This window comes from Hyperolius riggenbachi, chromosome 6 (genome assembly GCF_040937935.1).
Source record: "Hyperolius riggenbachi isolate aHypRig1 chromosome 6, aHypRig1.pri, whole genome shotgun sequence".
In the NCBI taxonomy this organism is placed as follows: domain Eukaryota; kingdom Metazoa; phylum Chordata; class Amphibia; order Anura; family Hyperoliidae; genus Hyperolius; species Hyperolius riggenbachi.
In genome coordinates, this window is record NC_090651.1 from 388,867,051 (window position 1) to 388,884,901 (window position 17,851).

General features: G+C 50.6%; 1 protein-coding gene across 1 annotated transcript in view; it reads left to right on the plus strand.

Annotated features, from left to right (window-relative positions):
- The window catches only part of SMG9 (SMG9 nonsense mediated mRNA decay factor), a 67,469-nt gene that overhangs the window by 26,150 nt on the left and 23,468 nt on the right, over window positions 1-17,851 (plus strand). The window contains exons 10-12 of the mRNA XM_068242005.1: window positions 5,688-5,794; window positions 6,922-7,029; window positions 16,495-16,620. Coding sequence (XP_068098106.1) covers window positions 5,688-5,794; window positions 6,922-7,029; window positions 16,495-16,620 — 341 coding nt within the window. The remainder of the gene's footprint in view (window positions 1-5,687; window positions 5,795-6,921; window positions 7,030-16,494; window positions 16,621-17,851) is intronic.

Below are 17,851 nucleotides of genomic sequence, written 5' to 3' on the forward strand. Positions count from 1 at the left end.
CCGTAACCTGGCCTGACAGAATCTCCCGCTGTGTCCGGCGTCCTTGTATGTCCGTAACCTGGCCAGACAGAATCTCCCGCTGTGTCCGGCTTCCTCGTATGTCCGTAACCTGGCCTGACACAATCTCCCGCTGTGTCCGGCGTCCTTGTATGTCCGTAACCTGGCCAGACAGAATCTCCCGCTGTGTCCGGCTTCCTCGTATGTCTGTAACCTGGCCTGACACAATCTCCCGCTGTGTCCGGCGTCCTTGTATGTCCATAACCTGGCCGGACAGAATCTCCCGCTGTGTCCGGCGTCCTTCTATGTCCATAACCTGGCCGGACAGAATCTCCCGCTGTGTCCGGCGTCCTTGTATGTCCGTAACCTGGCCAGACAGAATCTCCCGCTGTGTCCGGCGTCCTTGTATGTCCGTAACCTGGCCAGACAGAATCTCCCGCTGTGTCCGGCGTCCTTGTATGTCCGTAACCTGGCCTGACAGAATCTCCCGCTGTGTCCGGCGTCCTTGTATGTCCGTAACCTGGCCTGACAGAATCTCCCGCTGTGTCCGGCATCCTTGTATGTCCATAACCTGGCCTGACAGAATCTCCCGTTATGTCCGGGGTCCTTGTATGTCCGTAACCTGGCCAGACAGAATCTCCCGCTGTGTCCGGCGTCCTTGTATGTCCGTAACCTGGCCTGACAGAATCTCCCGCTGTGTCCGGCATCCTTGTATGTCCATAACCTGGCCTGACAGAATCTCCCGTTATGTCCGGTGTCCTTGTATGTCCGTAACCTGGCCTGACAGAATCTCCCGTTATGTCCGGTGTCCTTGTATGTCCGTAACCTGGCCAGACAGAATCTCCCGCTGTGTCCGGCGTCCTTCTATGTCCATAACCTGGCCTGACAGAATCTCCCGCTGTGTCCGGCGTCCTTGTATGTCCGTAACCTGGCCTGACAGAATCTCCCGCTGTGTCCGGCGTCCTTCTATGTCCATAACCTGGCCTGACAGAATCTCCCGCTGTGTCCGGCGTCGTTGTATGTCCATAACCTGGCCTGACAGAATCTCCCGTTATGTCCGGTGTCCTTGTATGTCCGTAACCTGGCCTGACAGAATCTCCCGTTATGTCCGGTGTCCTTGTATGTCCGTAACCTGGCCAGACAGAATCTCCCGCTGTGTCCGGCGTCCTTGTATGTCCGTAACCTGGCCTGACAGAATCTCCCGCTGTGTCCGGCGTCCTTGTATGTCCGTATCCTGGCCGGACAGAATCTCCCGCTGTGTCCGGCGTCCTTGTATGTCCATCACCTGGCCTGACATAATCTCCCGCTGTGTCCGGCGTCCTTGTATGTCTGTAACCTGGCCGGACAGAATCTCCCGCTGTCCGGCGTCCTTCTAAGTCCGTAACCTGGCCAGACAGAATCTCCCGCTGTGTCCAGCGTCCTTGTATGTCCGTAACCTGGCCTGACAGAATCTCCCGCTGTGTCCGGCGTCCTTGTATGTCCGTAACCTGGCCTGACATAATCTCCCGCTGTGTCCGGCGTCCTTGTATGTCTGTAACCTGGCCGGACAGAATCTCCCGCTGTCCGGCGTCCTTCTAAGTCCGTAACCTGGCCAGACAGAATCTCCCGCTGTGTCCAGCGTCCTTGTATGTCCGTAACCTGGCCTGACAGAATCTCCCGCTGTGTCCGGCGTCCTTGTATGTCCGTAACCTGGCCTGACAGAATCTCCCGCTGTGTCCGGCGTCCTTCTATGTCCCTAACCTGGCCTGACAGAATCTCCCGCTGTGTCCGGCGTCCTTGTATGTCCCTAACCTGGCCTGACAGAATCTCCCGCTGTGTCCGGCGTCCTTGTATGTCCCTAACCTGGCCAGACAGAATCTCCCGCTGTGTCCGGCGTCCTTGTATGTCCGTAACCTGGCCTGACAGAATCTCCCGCTGTGTCCGGCGTCCTTGTATGTCCATAACCTGGCCTGACAGAATCCCCCGCTGTGTCCGGTGTCCTTCTATGTCCATAACCTGGCCTGACAGAATCTCCCCCGCTGTGTCCGGCGTCCTTGTATGTCCATAACCTGGCCTGACAGAATCTCCCGCTGTGTCCGGCGTCCTTGTATGTCCATAACCTGGCCTGACAGAATCTCCCGCTGTGTCCGGCGTCCTTGTATGTCCATAACCTGGCCTGACAGAATCTCCCGCTGTGTCCGGCGTCCTTGTATGTCCATAACCTGGCCTGACAGAATCTCCCGCTGTGTCCGGCGTCCTTGTATGTCCATAACCTGGCCTGACAGAATCTCCCGCTGTGTCCGGCGTCCTTGTATGTCCATAACCTGGCCTGACAGAATCTCCCGCTGTGTCCAGCGTCCTTGTATGTCCGTAACCTGGCCAGACAGAATCTCCCGCTGTGTCCGGCGTCCTTGTATGTCCGTAACCTGGCCTGACAGAATCTCCCGCTGTGTCCAGCGTCCTTGTATGTCCGTAACCTGGCCAGACAGAATCTCCCGCTGTGTCCGGCGTCCTTGTATGTCCATAACCTGGCCTGACAGAATCTCCCGCTGTGTCCGGCGTCCTTGTATGTCCGTAACCTGGCCGGACAGAATCTCCCGCTGTGTCCGGCGTCCTTGTATGTCCATAACATGGCCTGACAGAATCTCTCGCTGTGTCCGGCGTCCTTGTATGTCCCTAACCTGACCTGACAGAATCTCCCGCTGTGTCCGGCGTCCTTGTATGTCCCTAACCTGACCTGACAGAATCTCCCGCTGTGTCCGGCGTCCTCGTATGTCCATAACCTGGCCTGACAGAATCTCTCGCTGTGTCCGGCGTCCTCGTATGTCCATAACCTGGCCTGACAGAATCTCTCGCTGTGTCCAGCGTCCTTGTATGTCGGTAACCTGGCCTGACAGAATCTCCCGCTGTGTCCGGCGTCCTTGTATGTCCGTAACCTGGCCAGACAGAATCTCCCGCTGTGTCCGGCGTCCTTGTATGTCCGTAACCTGGCCTGACAGAATCTCCCCTTGTGTCCGGCGTCCTTGTATGTCCATAACCTGGCCTGACAGAATCTCTCGCTGTGTCCGGCGTCCTCGTATGTCCATAACCTGGCCTGACAGAATCTCCCGCTGTGTCCGGCGTCCTTGTATGTCCCTAACCTGAACTGACAGAATCTCCCGCTGTGTCCGGCGTCCTTGTATGTCCCTAACCTGGCCTGACAGAATCTCCCGCTGTGTCCGGCGTCCTTGTATGTCCGTAACCTGGCCGGACAGAATCTCCCGCTGTGTCCGGCGCCCTTGTATGTCCATAACCTGGCCGGACAGAATCTCCCGCTGTGTCCGGCGTCCTTCTATGTCCATAACCTGGCCGGACAGAATCTCCCGCTGTGTCCGGCGTCCTTGTATGTCCGTAACCTGGCCAGACAGAATCTCCCCCACTGTGTCCGGCGTCCTTGTATGTCCATAACCTGGCCTGACAGAATCTCCCCCACTGTGTCCGGCGTCCTTGTATGTCCCTAACCTGGCCTGACAGAATCTCCCGCTGTGTCCGGCGTCCTTGTATGTCCGTAACCTGGCCAGACAGAATCTCCCGCTGTGTCCTGCGTCCTTGTATGTCCCTAACCTGGCCTGACAGAATCTCCCGCTGTGTCCGGCGTCCTTGTATGTCCGTAACCTGGCCAGACAGAATCTCCCGCTGTGTCCGGCGTCCTTGTATGTCCATAACCTGGCCTGACAGAATCTCCCGCTGTGTCCGGCGTCCTTGTATGTCCATAACCTGGCCTGACAGAATCTCCCGCTGTGTCCGGTGTCCTCGTATGTCCGTAACCTGGCCTGACAGAATCTCCCGCTGTGTCCGGCGTCCTTGTATGTCCCTAACCTGGCCTGACAGAATCTCCCGCTGTGTCCGGTGTCCTCGTATGTCCGTAACCTGGCCTGACAGAATCTCCCGCTGTGTCCGGCGTCCTCGTATGTCCATAACCTGGCCAGACAGAATCTCCCGCTGTGTCCGGCGTCCTTGTATGTCCATAACCTGGCCGGACAGAAAGTCTCTCTTACCAAAGCACAGAGACGTTTGATGAAAGACGTCGCGTGGCTGTCGGATGCAGTCAATTATTAAATTCTATAAAAAGTGTACCATTTGGATGGAATGGGGGCATGAGTAGGAGGGTATCAGTATGATGCCTATGCCCCTCCTTCCGAATGTTTCATTAACTGGTGATGTCACCACTGCATGCCCCACCCTCCCACCAGTTTGTGCCCTGAGACACCCATCAATCACCTCCTGTCACCACCTGTCACCCCCAACATGCTTGCCTAAGGAGAGGGAAGATGATTGGCTCTGTGCTTCTCTGGTGTGAGCACATTACTGCGCAGACTCATGAGTAGCTTGACGAGGGGCGTGGCCCTGATCAGACAAGCCCTTGTCAGTAATCTTTGGGGGGTCCGTGCTCTGCAATGGGGGACCAGAGGACGCCATGGGAAGCGTCCATATGATCCAGAGCCTTCCCTCTTCTTTGGTAAGTTGATTTTTCACACGAGATTCGGGTTGCGGAACCTTTAAGCTACTCGCACAACTTGGTTGGTTATTTTGGGTGAGGTTAGGGGTGATTACAGTACAGATGCGCTGCTCTGCTATGTGCGGAGCAGGATGTTCTGTGTGTAGGGAGGAGCAATAGGAGTGGCCTTGTTGTGAGCACAACCATAGCATTAGCCAATGATTTCCACCTTAGCCAATCACTGCAGAAGGTTTTTCACCTGAAGCAATTACAAATGTTCTGGGGTTAGGGGAAAAAGCCAGAGCTGTGCATGTAGTGCTTCTGTCAGCCGGAGCAGAGAGATGTGCGATGACTACAGAGAATGTGTGACTCCTGACACTCATAGGGAGACTGCACCACTGTGTCTTTTGTAGCCTTGGTTTTTAAAACCTGCACAGTACTCCTTACTAGCCTGACTATACAGAATATATACCAAATACATCCCCTTACTGCTTCACAAAGGAGAGTTTATAATTGTAGATTCAGGTTGGAGTGAGCTTGAGATGTCTCCCACAATGCAACACTGCTGAATATATGCAAATTAAACATTGTTGTCCTTAGAAGCTGAACACACCTCCAGATCCGCTGGAATGCAATGATGTGTCAGCTTGTTAACCGCTTGCCGACCGCCCACTACCTATGGGCGTCGGCAAAGTGGCACCCCCAGGACCGCGTAACGCCGATCGACGGCGGCTCCTGGGGGACTGAATTGCCTGGGATCGCACGCATAGATGCGCGCGCATCCGCCGGCATTAGGCTCCGCCCACCCGCGACATCAACCCGCCGCCCAATTAGCAGCGCCGGCGGGTTGTTAAGTGGTTAATTAGTAAAGAGCCACAATAATCCAACATGCATACAGACTGTTCCGGATTGGATGATCCTCATCAGTGCATGGCATGGGTTAATTTGGTTCTATGAAGTAGGGCTGCAAGCTTCCAAGGGCAACAATGGTTAATTTGCATATATTCAGCAGTGATGCACTGGGAGACATCTCAAGCTCACTCCAACCTGAATTATCGCAAATTCTTTCTGTTTTAAGAAAGCAAACTTTTGTTTTTCTTAACATCTTAGTAAGGGGGCTTTTAGGACCATTGTGGCCCCTTACACACCCCAATGAGTTCTGGGTCGCCATGAGCTGGCTGGTTAGTCTGTACCTCTAATTGTAGATTTGTTACTAACATTTTCTCTTTTTCAGATTTCTTCAGACAGCTGAAATGCTGAAGCCGTCCACCCCGTCCCCCAGCCACGAGTCCAGCGGGTCCTCAGGGGTGGACGAAGGCATCGAGTACTACCCCCACATTGGTGAGTATTTCAGATTCTTGGGGTAAGCAGGCTATGTGGGCAGAGAGAGCAAGGCACCGCATACAACCTTACAGTGAACCTTAAAGGGATACTGTAGGGGGGGTCGGGGGAAAATGAGTTGAACTTACCCGGGGCTTCTAATGGTCCCCCGCAGACATCCTGTGTTGGCGTAGCCACTCCCCGATGCTCCGGCCCCGCCTCCAGTTCACTTCTGGAATTTCAGACTTTAAAGTCAGAAAACCACTGCGCCTGCGTTGCCGTGTCCTCGCTCCCGCTGATGGCACCAGGAGTGTACTGCGCAGACACAGACCATACTGGGCCTGCGCTGTGCGCTCTTGATGACATCAGCGGGATCGAGGACACGGCAATGCAGGCGCAGTGGTTTTCTGACTTTAAAGTCTGAAATTCCAGAAGTGAACTGGAGGCGGGGCCGGAGCATTGGGGAGTGGCTGCGCGGGCGCAGGATGTCTGCGGGGGACCATTAGAAGCCCCAGGTAACTTCAACTCATTTTCCCCCGACCCCCCTACAGTATCCCTTTAACTGTGTTAAAGAAAAAAGTTTCACTTACCCGGGGCCTCCCCAAGCGTCCTGCAGCTGTTCTGTGCCCTCACAAACCTGGGGCGGGGCACCGGAGGATAGTCGACGACTGGCGAGGGCACAGGATGGCGGCAGGGGGCTTGAGGAAGCCACAGGTAAGTGAAACTTTTTTTTAACACAGTTAAGGTTCACTTTAAACTAAACTCCAGGAGAGTGATGTGGAGGCTGCCATAGTTATTTCCTGTTAAACAAAACCAATTGCATGGCAGTCCCTCTGATCCTCTGCCTCTAATACTTTCAGCCACAGCCCCTGAACATGCATGCAGCAGATCAGGTGTTTCTGACATTGTCAGATCAGACCAGATTAGCTGCATGCTTGTTTCTGGTGATATTCAGACACTACTGCAGCCAAATAGACCAGCAGTGCTGCCAGGCAACTGCTATTGATTAACAGGAAATAATTTGGCAGCCACTTTACACCTCTCACCTTGGGTTCACTAAAGTGAAGCAGTCAGGAGTATAATGTCTGATAGAACGGATATAATTTACAGTAGAGATTGTGTATAATGTTCCTCCTGTTATTTCGCAGTGTTCCTCCAGAATAAATCCAAGAGGGAGGAGTTCTGTCCCCGCAGCCTGAAGCAGATGCACACCGTCATCGATAAGCTGATGCTTCACTCCCGCCTCCGGTATAAAGGTGTGTGTGTCCCCTCCCCCAGCTCCACCAGCACCAGCCAATCCACAGCACTGACCTGCAGTCCAGCACATGGTGGCAGGGGCAACAAGCCAAACCCCTCCCCCTTATCCCATCATCCCCCTCCCCCCAGCTCCACCAGCACCAGCCAATCCACAGCACTGACCTGCAGTCCAGCACATGGTGGCAGGGACAACAAGCCAAACCCCTCCCCCTTATCCCATCATCAATCTTCGTAGCTAGGAGGAGGCTGCTTTGAGCACAGATCACCTGACTCCTCCCACCTGAGAGTTTAACTCTTTGTGGCCAGTACTACAGCACTACAACTGAGCAGTATTATCCCTCTATTTCTGATTAGTGCGCTAAAAAGCATTTAATAACTACCATTCCCTCACCAGTGTCTCCATAAAAGGGTTGTATAGAAAAAAAAATCAAGGAGTGGTTTCTTATTGCAGTCAGGGCAGTGATGAGACACCTGGCTTTTACAAACACAACAGGAAGGGTTAAATGTCTTTTTACTCTTAGCATGGAGGAACTATAGCTGCAGTGCTGGATACAAAGATAAAATCTCAGCAGATGGAGAAGGTGGGCGGGGTCAGGTGATCTGCTCAATGTTTGTAAAGGAACTCCTGTTCTGCTGGTGGGAAGGAACAACATGACCCAGCCACCAGGTATTTATTTAGTGCAAAATGTACAGATTTGAAGTAAAAAAAATAATCACTTTTTATATGCCCAATTAATGCACACGTAGCATGATATCCACGAGGCAGGCTGAGCTAGTCCTGCAATTATCACTTTATATATGCCCAATGGATGCACACGTAGCATGATATCCCCGAGGCAGGCTGAGCTAGTCCTGCAATTATCACTTTATATATGCCCAATGGATGCACACGTAGCATGATATCCCCGAGGCAGGCTGAGCTAGTCCTGCAATTATCACTTTATATATGCCCAATGGATGCACACGTAGCACGATATCCACGGGGCAGGCTGAGCTAGTCCTGCAATTATCACTTTATATATGCCCAATGGATGCACACGTAGCACGATATCCCCGAGGCAGGCTGAGCTAGTCCTGCAATTATCACTTTATATATGCCCAATTCATGCACACGTAGCACGATATCCACGGGGCAGGCTGAGCTAGTCCTGCAATTATCACTTTATATATGCCCAATGGATGCACACGTAGCATGATATCCCCGAGGCAGGCTGAGCTAGTCCTGCAATTATCACTTTATATATGCCCAATGGATGCACACGTAGCATGATATCCACGGGGCAGGCTGAGCTAGTCCTGCAATTATCACTTTATATATGCCCAATGGATGCACACGTAGCATGATATCCACGAGGCAGGCTGAGCTAGTCCTGCAATTATCACTTTATATATGCCCAATGGATGCACACGTAGCACGATATCCACGAGGCAGGCTGAGCTAGTCCTGCAATTATCACTTTATATATGCCCAATGGATGCACACGTAGCATGATATCCACGGGGCAGGCTGAGCTAGTCCTGCAATTATCACTTTATATATGCCCAATGGATGCACACGTAGCATGATATCCACGAGGCAGGCTGAGCTAGTCCTGCAATTATCACTTTATATATGCCCAATGGATGCACACGTAGCATGATATCCACGAGGCAGGCTGAGCTAGTCCTGCAATTATCACTTTATATATGCCCAATGGATGCACACGTAGCATGATATCCACGAGGCAGGCTGAGCTAGTCCTGCAATTATCACTTTATATATGCCCAATGGATGCACACGTAGCATGATATCCACGGGGCAGGCTGAGCTAGTCCTGCAATTATCACTTTATATATGCCCAATGGATGCACACGTAGCATGATATCCACGAGGCAGGCTGAGCTAGTCCTGCAATTATCACTTTATATATGCCCAATGGATGCACACGTAGCATGATATCCACGGGGCAGGCTGAGCTAGTCCTGCAATTATCACTTTATATATGCCCAATGGATGCACACGTAGCATGATATCCACGAGGCAGGCTGAGCTAGTCCTGCAATTATCACTTTATATATGCCCAATGGATGCACACGTAGCATGATATCCACGGGGCAGGCTGAGCTAGTCCTGCAATTATCACTTTATATATGCCCAATGGATGCACACGTAGCATGATATCCACGAGGCAGGCTGAGCTAGTCCTGCAATTATCACTTTATATATGCCCAATGGATGCACACGTAGCACGATATCCACGGGGCAGGCTGAGCTAGTCCTGCAATTATCACTTTATATATGCCCAATGGATGCACACGTAGCACGATATCCCCGAGGCAGGCTGAGCTAGTCCTGCAATTATCACTTTATATATGCCCAATGGATGCACACGTAGCATGATATCCACGAGGCAGGCTGAGCTAGTCCTGCAATTATCACTTTATATATGCCCAATGGATGCACACGTAGCATGATATCCACGGGGCAGGCTGAGCTAGTCCTGCAATTATCACTTTATATATGCCCAATGGATGCACACGTAGCACGATATCCCCGAGGCAGGCTGAGCTAGTCCTGCAATTATCACTTTATATATGCCCAATGGATGCACACGTAGCATGATATCCACGGGGCAGGCTGAGCTAGTCCTGCAATTATCACTTTATATATGCCCAATGGATGCACACGTAGCACGATATCCCCGAGGCAGGCTGAGCTAGTCCTGCAATTATCACTTTATATATGCCCAATGGATGCACACGTAGCATGATATCCACGAGGCAGGCTGAGCTAGTCCTGCAATTATCACTTTATATATGCCCAATGGATGCACACGTAGCATGATATCCACGGGGCAGGCTGAGCTAGTCCTGCAATTATCACTTTATATATGCCCAATGGATGCACACGTAGCATGATATCCACGGGGCAGGCTGAGCTAGTCCTGCAATTATCACTTTATATATGCCCAATGGATGCACACGTAGCATGATAACCCCGAGGCAGGCTGAGCTAGTCCTGCAATTATCACTTTATATATGCCCAATGGATGCACACGTAGCATGATATCCCCGAGGCAGGCTGAGCTAGTCCTGCAATTATCACTTTATATATGCCCAATGGATGCACACGTAGCACGATATCCCCGAGGCAGGCTGAGCTAGTCCTGCAATTATCACTTTATATATGCCCAATGGATGCACACGTAGCATGATATCCACGGGGCAGGCTGAGCTAGTCCTGCAATTATCACTTTATATATGCCCAATGGATGCACACGTAGCACGATATCCCCGAGGCAGGCTGAGCTAGTCCTGCAATTATCACTTTATATATGCCCAATGGATGCACACGTAGCATGATATCCACGAGGCAGGCTGAGCTAGTCCTGCAATTATCACTTTATATATGCCCAATGGATGCACACGTAGCATGATATCCACGAGGCAGGCTGAGCTAGTCCTGCAATTATCACTTTATATATGCCCAATGGATGCACACGTAGCATGATATCCACGGGGCAGGCTGAGCTAGTCCTGCAATTATCACTTTATATATGCCCAATGGATGCACACGTAGCATGATAACCCCGAGGCAGGCTGAGCTAGTCCTGCAATTATCACTTTATATATGCCCAATGGATGCACACGTAGCATGATATCCACGGGGCAGGCTGAGCTAGTCCTGCAATTATCACTTTATATATGCCCAATGGATGCACACGTAGCACGATATCCACGGGGCAGGCTGAGCTAGTCCTGCAATTATCACTTTATATATGCCCAATGGATGCACACGTAGCATGATATCCCCGAGGCAGGCTGAGCTAGTCCTGCAATTATCACTTTATATATGCCCAATGGATGCACACGTAGCATGATATCCACGGGGCAGGCTGAGCTAGTCCTGCAATTATCACTTTATATATGCCCAATGGATGCACACGTAGCATGATATCCACGGGGCAGGCTGAGCTAGTCCTGCAATTATCACTTTATATATGCCCAATGGATGCACACGTAGCACGATATCCACGAGGCAGGCTGAGCTAGTCCTGCAATTATCACTTTATATATGCCCAATGGATGCACACGTAGCATGATATCCACGGGGCAGGCTGAGCTAGTCCTGCAATTATCACTTTATATATGCCCAATGGATGCACACGTAGCATGATATCCACGGGGCAGGCTGAGCTAGTCCTGCAATTATCACTTTATATATGCCCAATGGATGCACACGTAGCATGATATCCACGGGGCAGGCTGAGCTAGTCCTGCAATTATCACTTTATATATGCCCAATGGATGCACACGTAGCATGATATCCACGGGGCAGGCTGAGCTAGTCCTGCAATTATCACTTTATATATGCCCAATGGATGCACACGTAGCATGATATCCACGGGGCAGGCTGAGCTAGTCCTGCAATTATCACTTTATATATGCCCAATGGATGCACACGTAGCATGATATCCACGAGGCAGGCTGAGCTAGTCCTGCAATTATCACTTTATATATGCCCAATGGATGCACACGTAGCATGATATCCACGGGGCAGGCTGAGCTAGTCCTGCAATTATCACTTTATATATGCCCAATGGATGCACACGTAGCATGATATCCACGGGGCAGGCTGAGCTAGTCCTGCAATTATCACTTTATATATGCCCAATGGATGCACACGTAGCATGATATCCACGGGGCAGGCTGAGCTAGTCCTGCAATTATCACTTTATATATGCCCAATGGATGCACACGTAGCATGATATCCACGAGGCAGGCTGAGCTAGTCCTGCAATTATCACTTTATATATGCCCAATGGATGCACACGTAGCATGATATCCACGGGGCAGGCTGAGCTAGTCCTGCAATTATCACTTTATATATGCCCAATGGATGCACACGTAGCATGATAACCCCGAGGCAGGCTGAGCTAGTCCTGCAATTATCACTTTATATATGCCCAATGGATGCACACGTAGCATGATATCCACGGGGCAGGCTGAGCTAGTCCTGCAATTATCACTTTATATATGCCCAATGGATGCACACGTAGCACGATATCCACGGGGCAGGCTGAGCTAGTCCTGCAATTATCACTTTATATATGCCCAATGGATGCACACGTAGCATGATATCCCCGAGGCAGGCTGAGCTAGTCCTGCAATTATCACTTTATATATGCCCAATGGATGCACACGTAGCATGATATCCACGGGGCAGGCTGAGCTAGTCCTGCAATTATCACTTTATATATGCCCAATGGATGCACACGTAGCACGATATCCACGAGGCAGGCTGAGCTAGTCCTGCAATTATCACTTTATATATGCCCAATGGATGCACACGTAGCATGATATCCACGGGGCAGGCTGAGCTAGTCCTGCAATTATCACTTTATATATGCCCAATGGATGCACACGTAGCATGATATCCACGGGGCAGGCTGAGCTAGTCCTGCAATTATCACTTTATATATGCCCAATGGATGCACACGTAGCATGATATCCACGGGGCAGGCTGAGCTAGTCCTGCAATTATCACTTTATATATGCCCAATGGATGCACACGTAGCATGATATCCACGGGGCAGGCTGAGCTAGTCCTGCAATTATCACTTTATATATGCCCAATGGATGCACACGTAGCATGATATCCACGGGGCAGGCTGAGCTAGTCCTGCAATTATCACTTTATATATGCCCAATGGATGCACACGTAGCATGATATCCACGAGGCAGGCTGAGCTAGTCCTGCAATTATCACTTTATATATGCCCAATGGATGCACACGTAGCATGATATCCACGAGGCAGGCTGAGCTAGTCCTGCAATTATCACTTTATATATGCCCAATGGATGCACACGTAGCATGATATCCACGAGGCAGGCTGAGCTAGTCCTGCAATTATCACTTTATATATGCCCAATGGATGCACACGTAGCATGATATCCACGGGGCAGGCTGAGCTAGTCCTGCAATTATCACTTTATATATGCCCAATGGATGCACACGTAGCATGATATCCACGGGGCAGGCTGAGCTAGTCCTGCAATTATCACTTTATATATGCCCAATGGATGCACACGTAGCATGATATCCACGGGGCAGGCTGAGCTAGTCCTGCAATTATCACTTTATATATGCCCAATGGATGCACACGTAGCATGATATCCACGAGGCAGGCTGAGCTAGTCCTGCAATTATCACTTTATATATGCCCAATGGATGCACACGTAGCATGATATCCACGAGGCAGGCTGAGCTAGTCCTGCAATTATCACTTTATATATGCCCAATGGATGCACACGTAGCATGATATCCACGAGGCAGCTGAGCTAGTCCTGCAATTATCACTTTATATATGCCCAATGGATGCACACGTAGCATGATATCCCCGAGGCAGGCTGAGCTAGTCCTGCAATTATCACTTTATATATGCCCAATGGATGCACACGTAGCATGATATCCACGAGGCAGGCTGAGCTAGTCCTGCAATTATCACTTTTTTGTTTTATCTTCGCATACCATTATTTGAGTTTATTTGAAAAGACAAAATTAGTAGGCAGGTACAGAAGAAATAAAATACTGCGAATTACAAATATTACAGCGGGTAAGCCAGAGAGTAATACAGAGTAAGATGTCGCAAGCAATCGTGCAGACGCAGGAGGAGGGTTAGTAGGTATAACATTGGCAAGTGATGAACAGATAAAAGGTTTAAAGAGACACTGAAGCGAAACAAAAATAATGATATAATGATTTATATGTGTAGTACAGCTAAGAAATAAAGCATTAGGAGCAGAGACATACGTCTCATATTGTTTCCAGTACAGGAAGAGTTAAGAAACTCCAGCTGTTATCTATGCAAAAGAGCCATTGAGCTCCAAGACTTTCAAAGTCACAGAGAGCTCTGTCTTCTGAAGCTTGTTATCTCAACTGTCAGTCAGGGCCCTTTTCCACTACGGCGTTTGCGATGGCTGAATCGCAAAACCGCAAACCGCTAGTGATTTTTCAAATTGCTACAGTTTGCTTTTAACATAGGAATCGCGGTAGGTCATTTCCACTACCGCGATTCGTTTTTGACCTGATCGCGATCGCGCGGCGGAGCGATCATTGCCGCGATTTTGCTATGCAGTGCATAGCATAGCAAAATCGCGATCGCAAACGTCGGGAAATCGCCGGTCATTTTTTACCTTTTTGCGATTCAGCAATCGCTAGCGTTCAGCGTGAACGCTAGCGACTGCTAGTGGAAAAGGGCCCTAACTGTATCGTTTTTTTGTTCTGTAGAGGGCAGGTCAATAGTTCACTGCCTGCTCTGTAAAATCATTTAGAATGCAGAGTGTTGTGTAAACTGCAAATATTAGAGAACAATGCAGTGTTATAAAAAACACTATATAACTGAAAATAAAAATATGAAAATATTTTCTTTGCTACAAATGTTCTAGTAATTATCCGTACTACACAACCAATTTATTATATCCATATTTCTTTTCTTGCTTTAGTGTCTCTTTATCCATTGGAAAGTCATAAAATTCAGAGAAACCGACTGAAACGGGTGACATCTTATGCCTTACAATATTCACCTACATGATAAATCTGAGAATACAACTGCTGCAGAAGCTGAATAGCGATCATTCAGATGGCTGGAAGGTTTACACCTCAAACATGTAAAAGGGGATAAGCAGAAGCTGCAGGCGGAGGAATAACGGATGTAAATGCTTATAAGTTCCGGGGAAGCCATGTGCCGTCCCCCTGCCGAGAGGCTTGTGGGTCGGTGTTCGATGTGGAAGGGGGGATCTAAGATGAGTAAGAACATTTTTTACATACCTGTGGCTTCCTGCAGCCCCCTTTAGGCTGATTGGTTCCTCGCTGGATCTCCCGCTATGGCTTCCGGTAATATCCCACAGGTGGGGGAAGAGCTCTCCGTGCGATGGGAGTGAGATGGGGCGTGCAGCCAGACCGCACATGTGCAGTACATCCTGACTCTGGAAATTACCTGTAGCCATAGCCGGAGATCCAGGAGGAGGACGGCGAGAGACCCGTCACCCTGAAGGGGGCTGTAGGAAGCCCCATCTATGTATAAAGCTTTTTTTTTTTTTTTTTTTTTTTTTTGTAACTCCTCTCAGGTTTACTTTAAAGGATACCCGAGGTGAGAGGTATATGGAGGCTGCCATGTTTTTTTCTTGTTAAGCAATACCAGTTCCCTGGCAGCCCTGGCGATAATTCTGGCTGCAGTAGTGTCTGTATCACACCCCTGAAACAAGCATGCAGCTAATCCAGTCACCTGATCTGCATGCTTGTTCAGGGGCTATGGCTAAACCTATTAGAGGCAGATGATCAGCAGGGCTGCCAGGCAACTGGTATTGTTTACAAAGAAATAAATATGGCAGCCTCATTATTCCTTTCACCTCGGGTTCCCTTTAACCGTACACAGCCAGAGTCCACACAGGAGGCACCACAGGGCACAGCCCATATTTTCCTGGCCGAGTGCAATAAACGTGTGTGAGGAATCCAGTCATAGAGCTGTGTGATTGCAGCCTGGACAGACCGCACCCATCCAGCCAGCAGCCTTTATCCCACTCCCCTCTGCATGTGACATTCTGGAGACTGACTCCTCTCTGTGGTGCCTGGAAAGGTGTAAAGGGATGAAATCTGTGACAAAACTCCTGATTAACCTGGGCTGTCGCATCTGGTGCGATTTCATAACCACGTGTGACCCCAGCCTCACATGTCACACATTACTGCTTTATATGAAGCACAGAGAGCTGATCTTGTCATGTCCCCCCCCCCCCCCCAGGCACTCTCTCCAGTGTGACCCCAGCCTCACACGTCACACATTACTGCTTTATATGAAGCACAGAGAGCTGATCTTGTCATGTGTCCCCCCCCCCCCCAGGCACTCTCTCCAGTGTGACCCCAGCCTCTCACACATTACTGCTGTATATGGAGCACAGAGAGCTGATCTTGTCATGTGTCCCCCCCCCCCCCCCAGGCACTCTCTCCAGTGTGACCCCAGCCTCACGTCACACATTACTGCTTTATATGAAGCACAGAGAGCTGATCTTGTCATGTGTCCCCCCCCCCCCCCCAGGCACTCTCTCCAGTGTGACCCCAGCCTCTCACACATTACTGCTGTATATGGAGCACAGAGAGCTGATCTTGTCATGTGTCCCCCCCCCCCCCCGGCACTCTCTCCAGTGTGACCCCAGCCTCACACACATTACTGCTGTATATGGAGCACAGAGAGCTGATCTTGTCATGTGTCCCCACCCCCCCCCCCCCCTCAGGCACTCTCTCCAGTGTGACCCCAGCCTCACACGTCACACATTACTGCTTTATATGGAGCACAGAGAGCTGATCTTGTCATGTGTCCCCTTCCCCCAGGCACTCTCTCCAGTGTGACCCCAGCCTCACATGTCACACATTACTGCTTTATATGGAGCACAGAGAGCTGATCTTGTAATGTGTCCCCTTCCCCCAGGCACTCTCTCCATGCTGGACTGCAATATCTTCCCGGGACTGCCCTACGACTTCCTGGAGTCAGAGGTGAACTTATTCCTTATCCCTGTGATGGAAACCGACACTGATGAGACCATCTCCAAAGCAGGTACACAGCCTAAAGCATATATATTCATAAATAAGTCCCTAACTTCCTCCAGTCCCTGGCAGCCGTCCTGTGCCGACACCGCAGCTCTGCTCACCGCTGGTGGTCCTGGGTCCCCTCCAGTACAAGAGGCCTACTTGTGCTCCAGCGTGCGGCTCACGTAGTCACACTGACGTCATCCGGACTGTACTCTGCAGGTGGAGTAGTTCTGTACAGTAGTTCTGCACCTGCGCAGTACAGTCCGGATGACGTCAGTGTCTGGATAGTGTACTGGTTAAGGGCTCTGCCTTTGACATGGGAGACCAGGGTTCGAATCCTGGCTAGGTCAAGTACCTATTCAGTAAGGAGTTCAAGGCAAGACTCCCTAACACTGCAGGGTGGCCTCTTGAGCGCGTCCCTGTGGCTGCAGCTCTTGAGCGCTTTGAGTCCGACAGGAGAAAAGCGCTATACAAATGTTCGGATTATTATTATTATTAGTGTGACTATCTGAGCCGCATGCTGAAGCGCAGGTAGATGGAGACCTGCCGAGGGACCGGGAGCCACCGGAGCTGCGACGAGGGCACAGGACGCCTGCCAGGGGCTGGAGGAAGCCAAGGTAAGATTCTTTGATTTTTAATGATCCTGGACCTTCCCTTTAAAGTGAACCAGAGATGGTACCCTAGCGCTTATTTATACTTACATAAGCGCTAGGGTACCATCTCTGGTTCACTTGAACAGTGCAGCTCATGTTACTTAACCCCCCTGGCGGTATAAAAAATTCCGCCAGGAGGGAGCGCAGCAGGGCTCACTACGTGATAGCCGCTGCTCAGCGGCATCCCCCCGCCCGCTTCGATCAGGAAATCCAGTTCAAAGATTTCCTAGAGGGCTTCCCCCGTCGCCATGGCGACGGGGCGGGATGACGTCACAGACGTCGGGATGTCATTGGGAGTCCCGAACCACCCCTCAGCGCTGCCTGGCACTGATTGGCCAGGCAGCGAACGGGGTCTGGGGGGGGGGCTGCGCGGCGCGACGGATAGCGGCGATCGGGGGGCTGATGCAGCTAGCAAAGTGCTAGCTGCGTCCAGCAAAAAAAAAAAAATTAAACAAATTGGCCCAGCAGGGCCTGAGAAAACCTCCTGCGCGGCTTACCGCCAAGAAGGTTAAAAATACTTCATGTATTCTGGAAAGCATAGAGTAGGATAGAAAGTGCAGTCTAAAGGTGGCCACACACCATACAATTTTTTAAATATCTGTT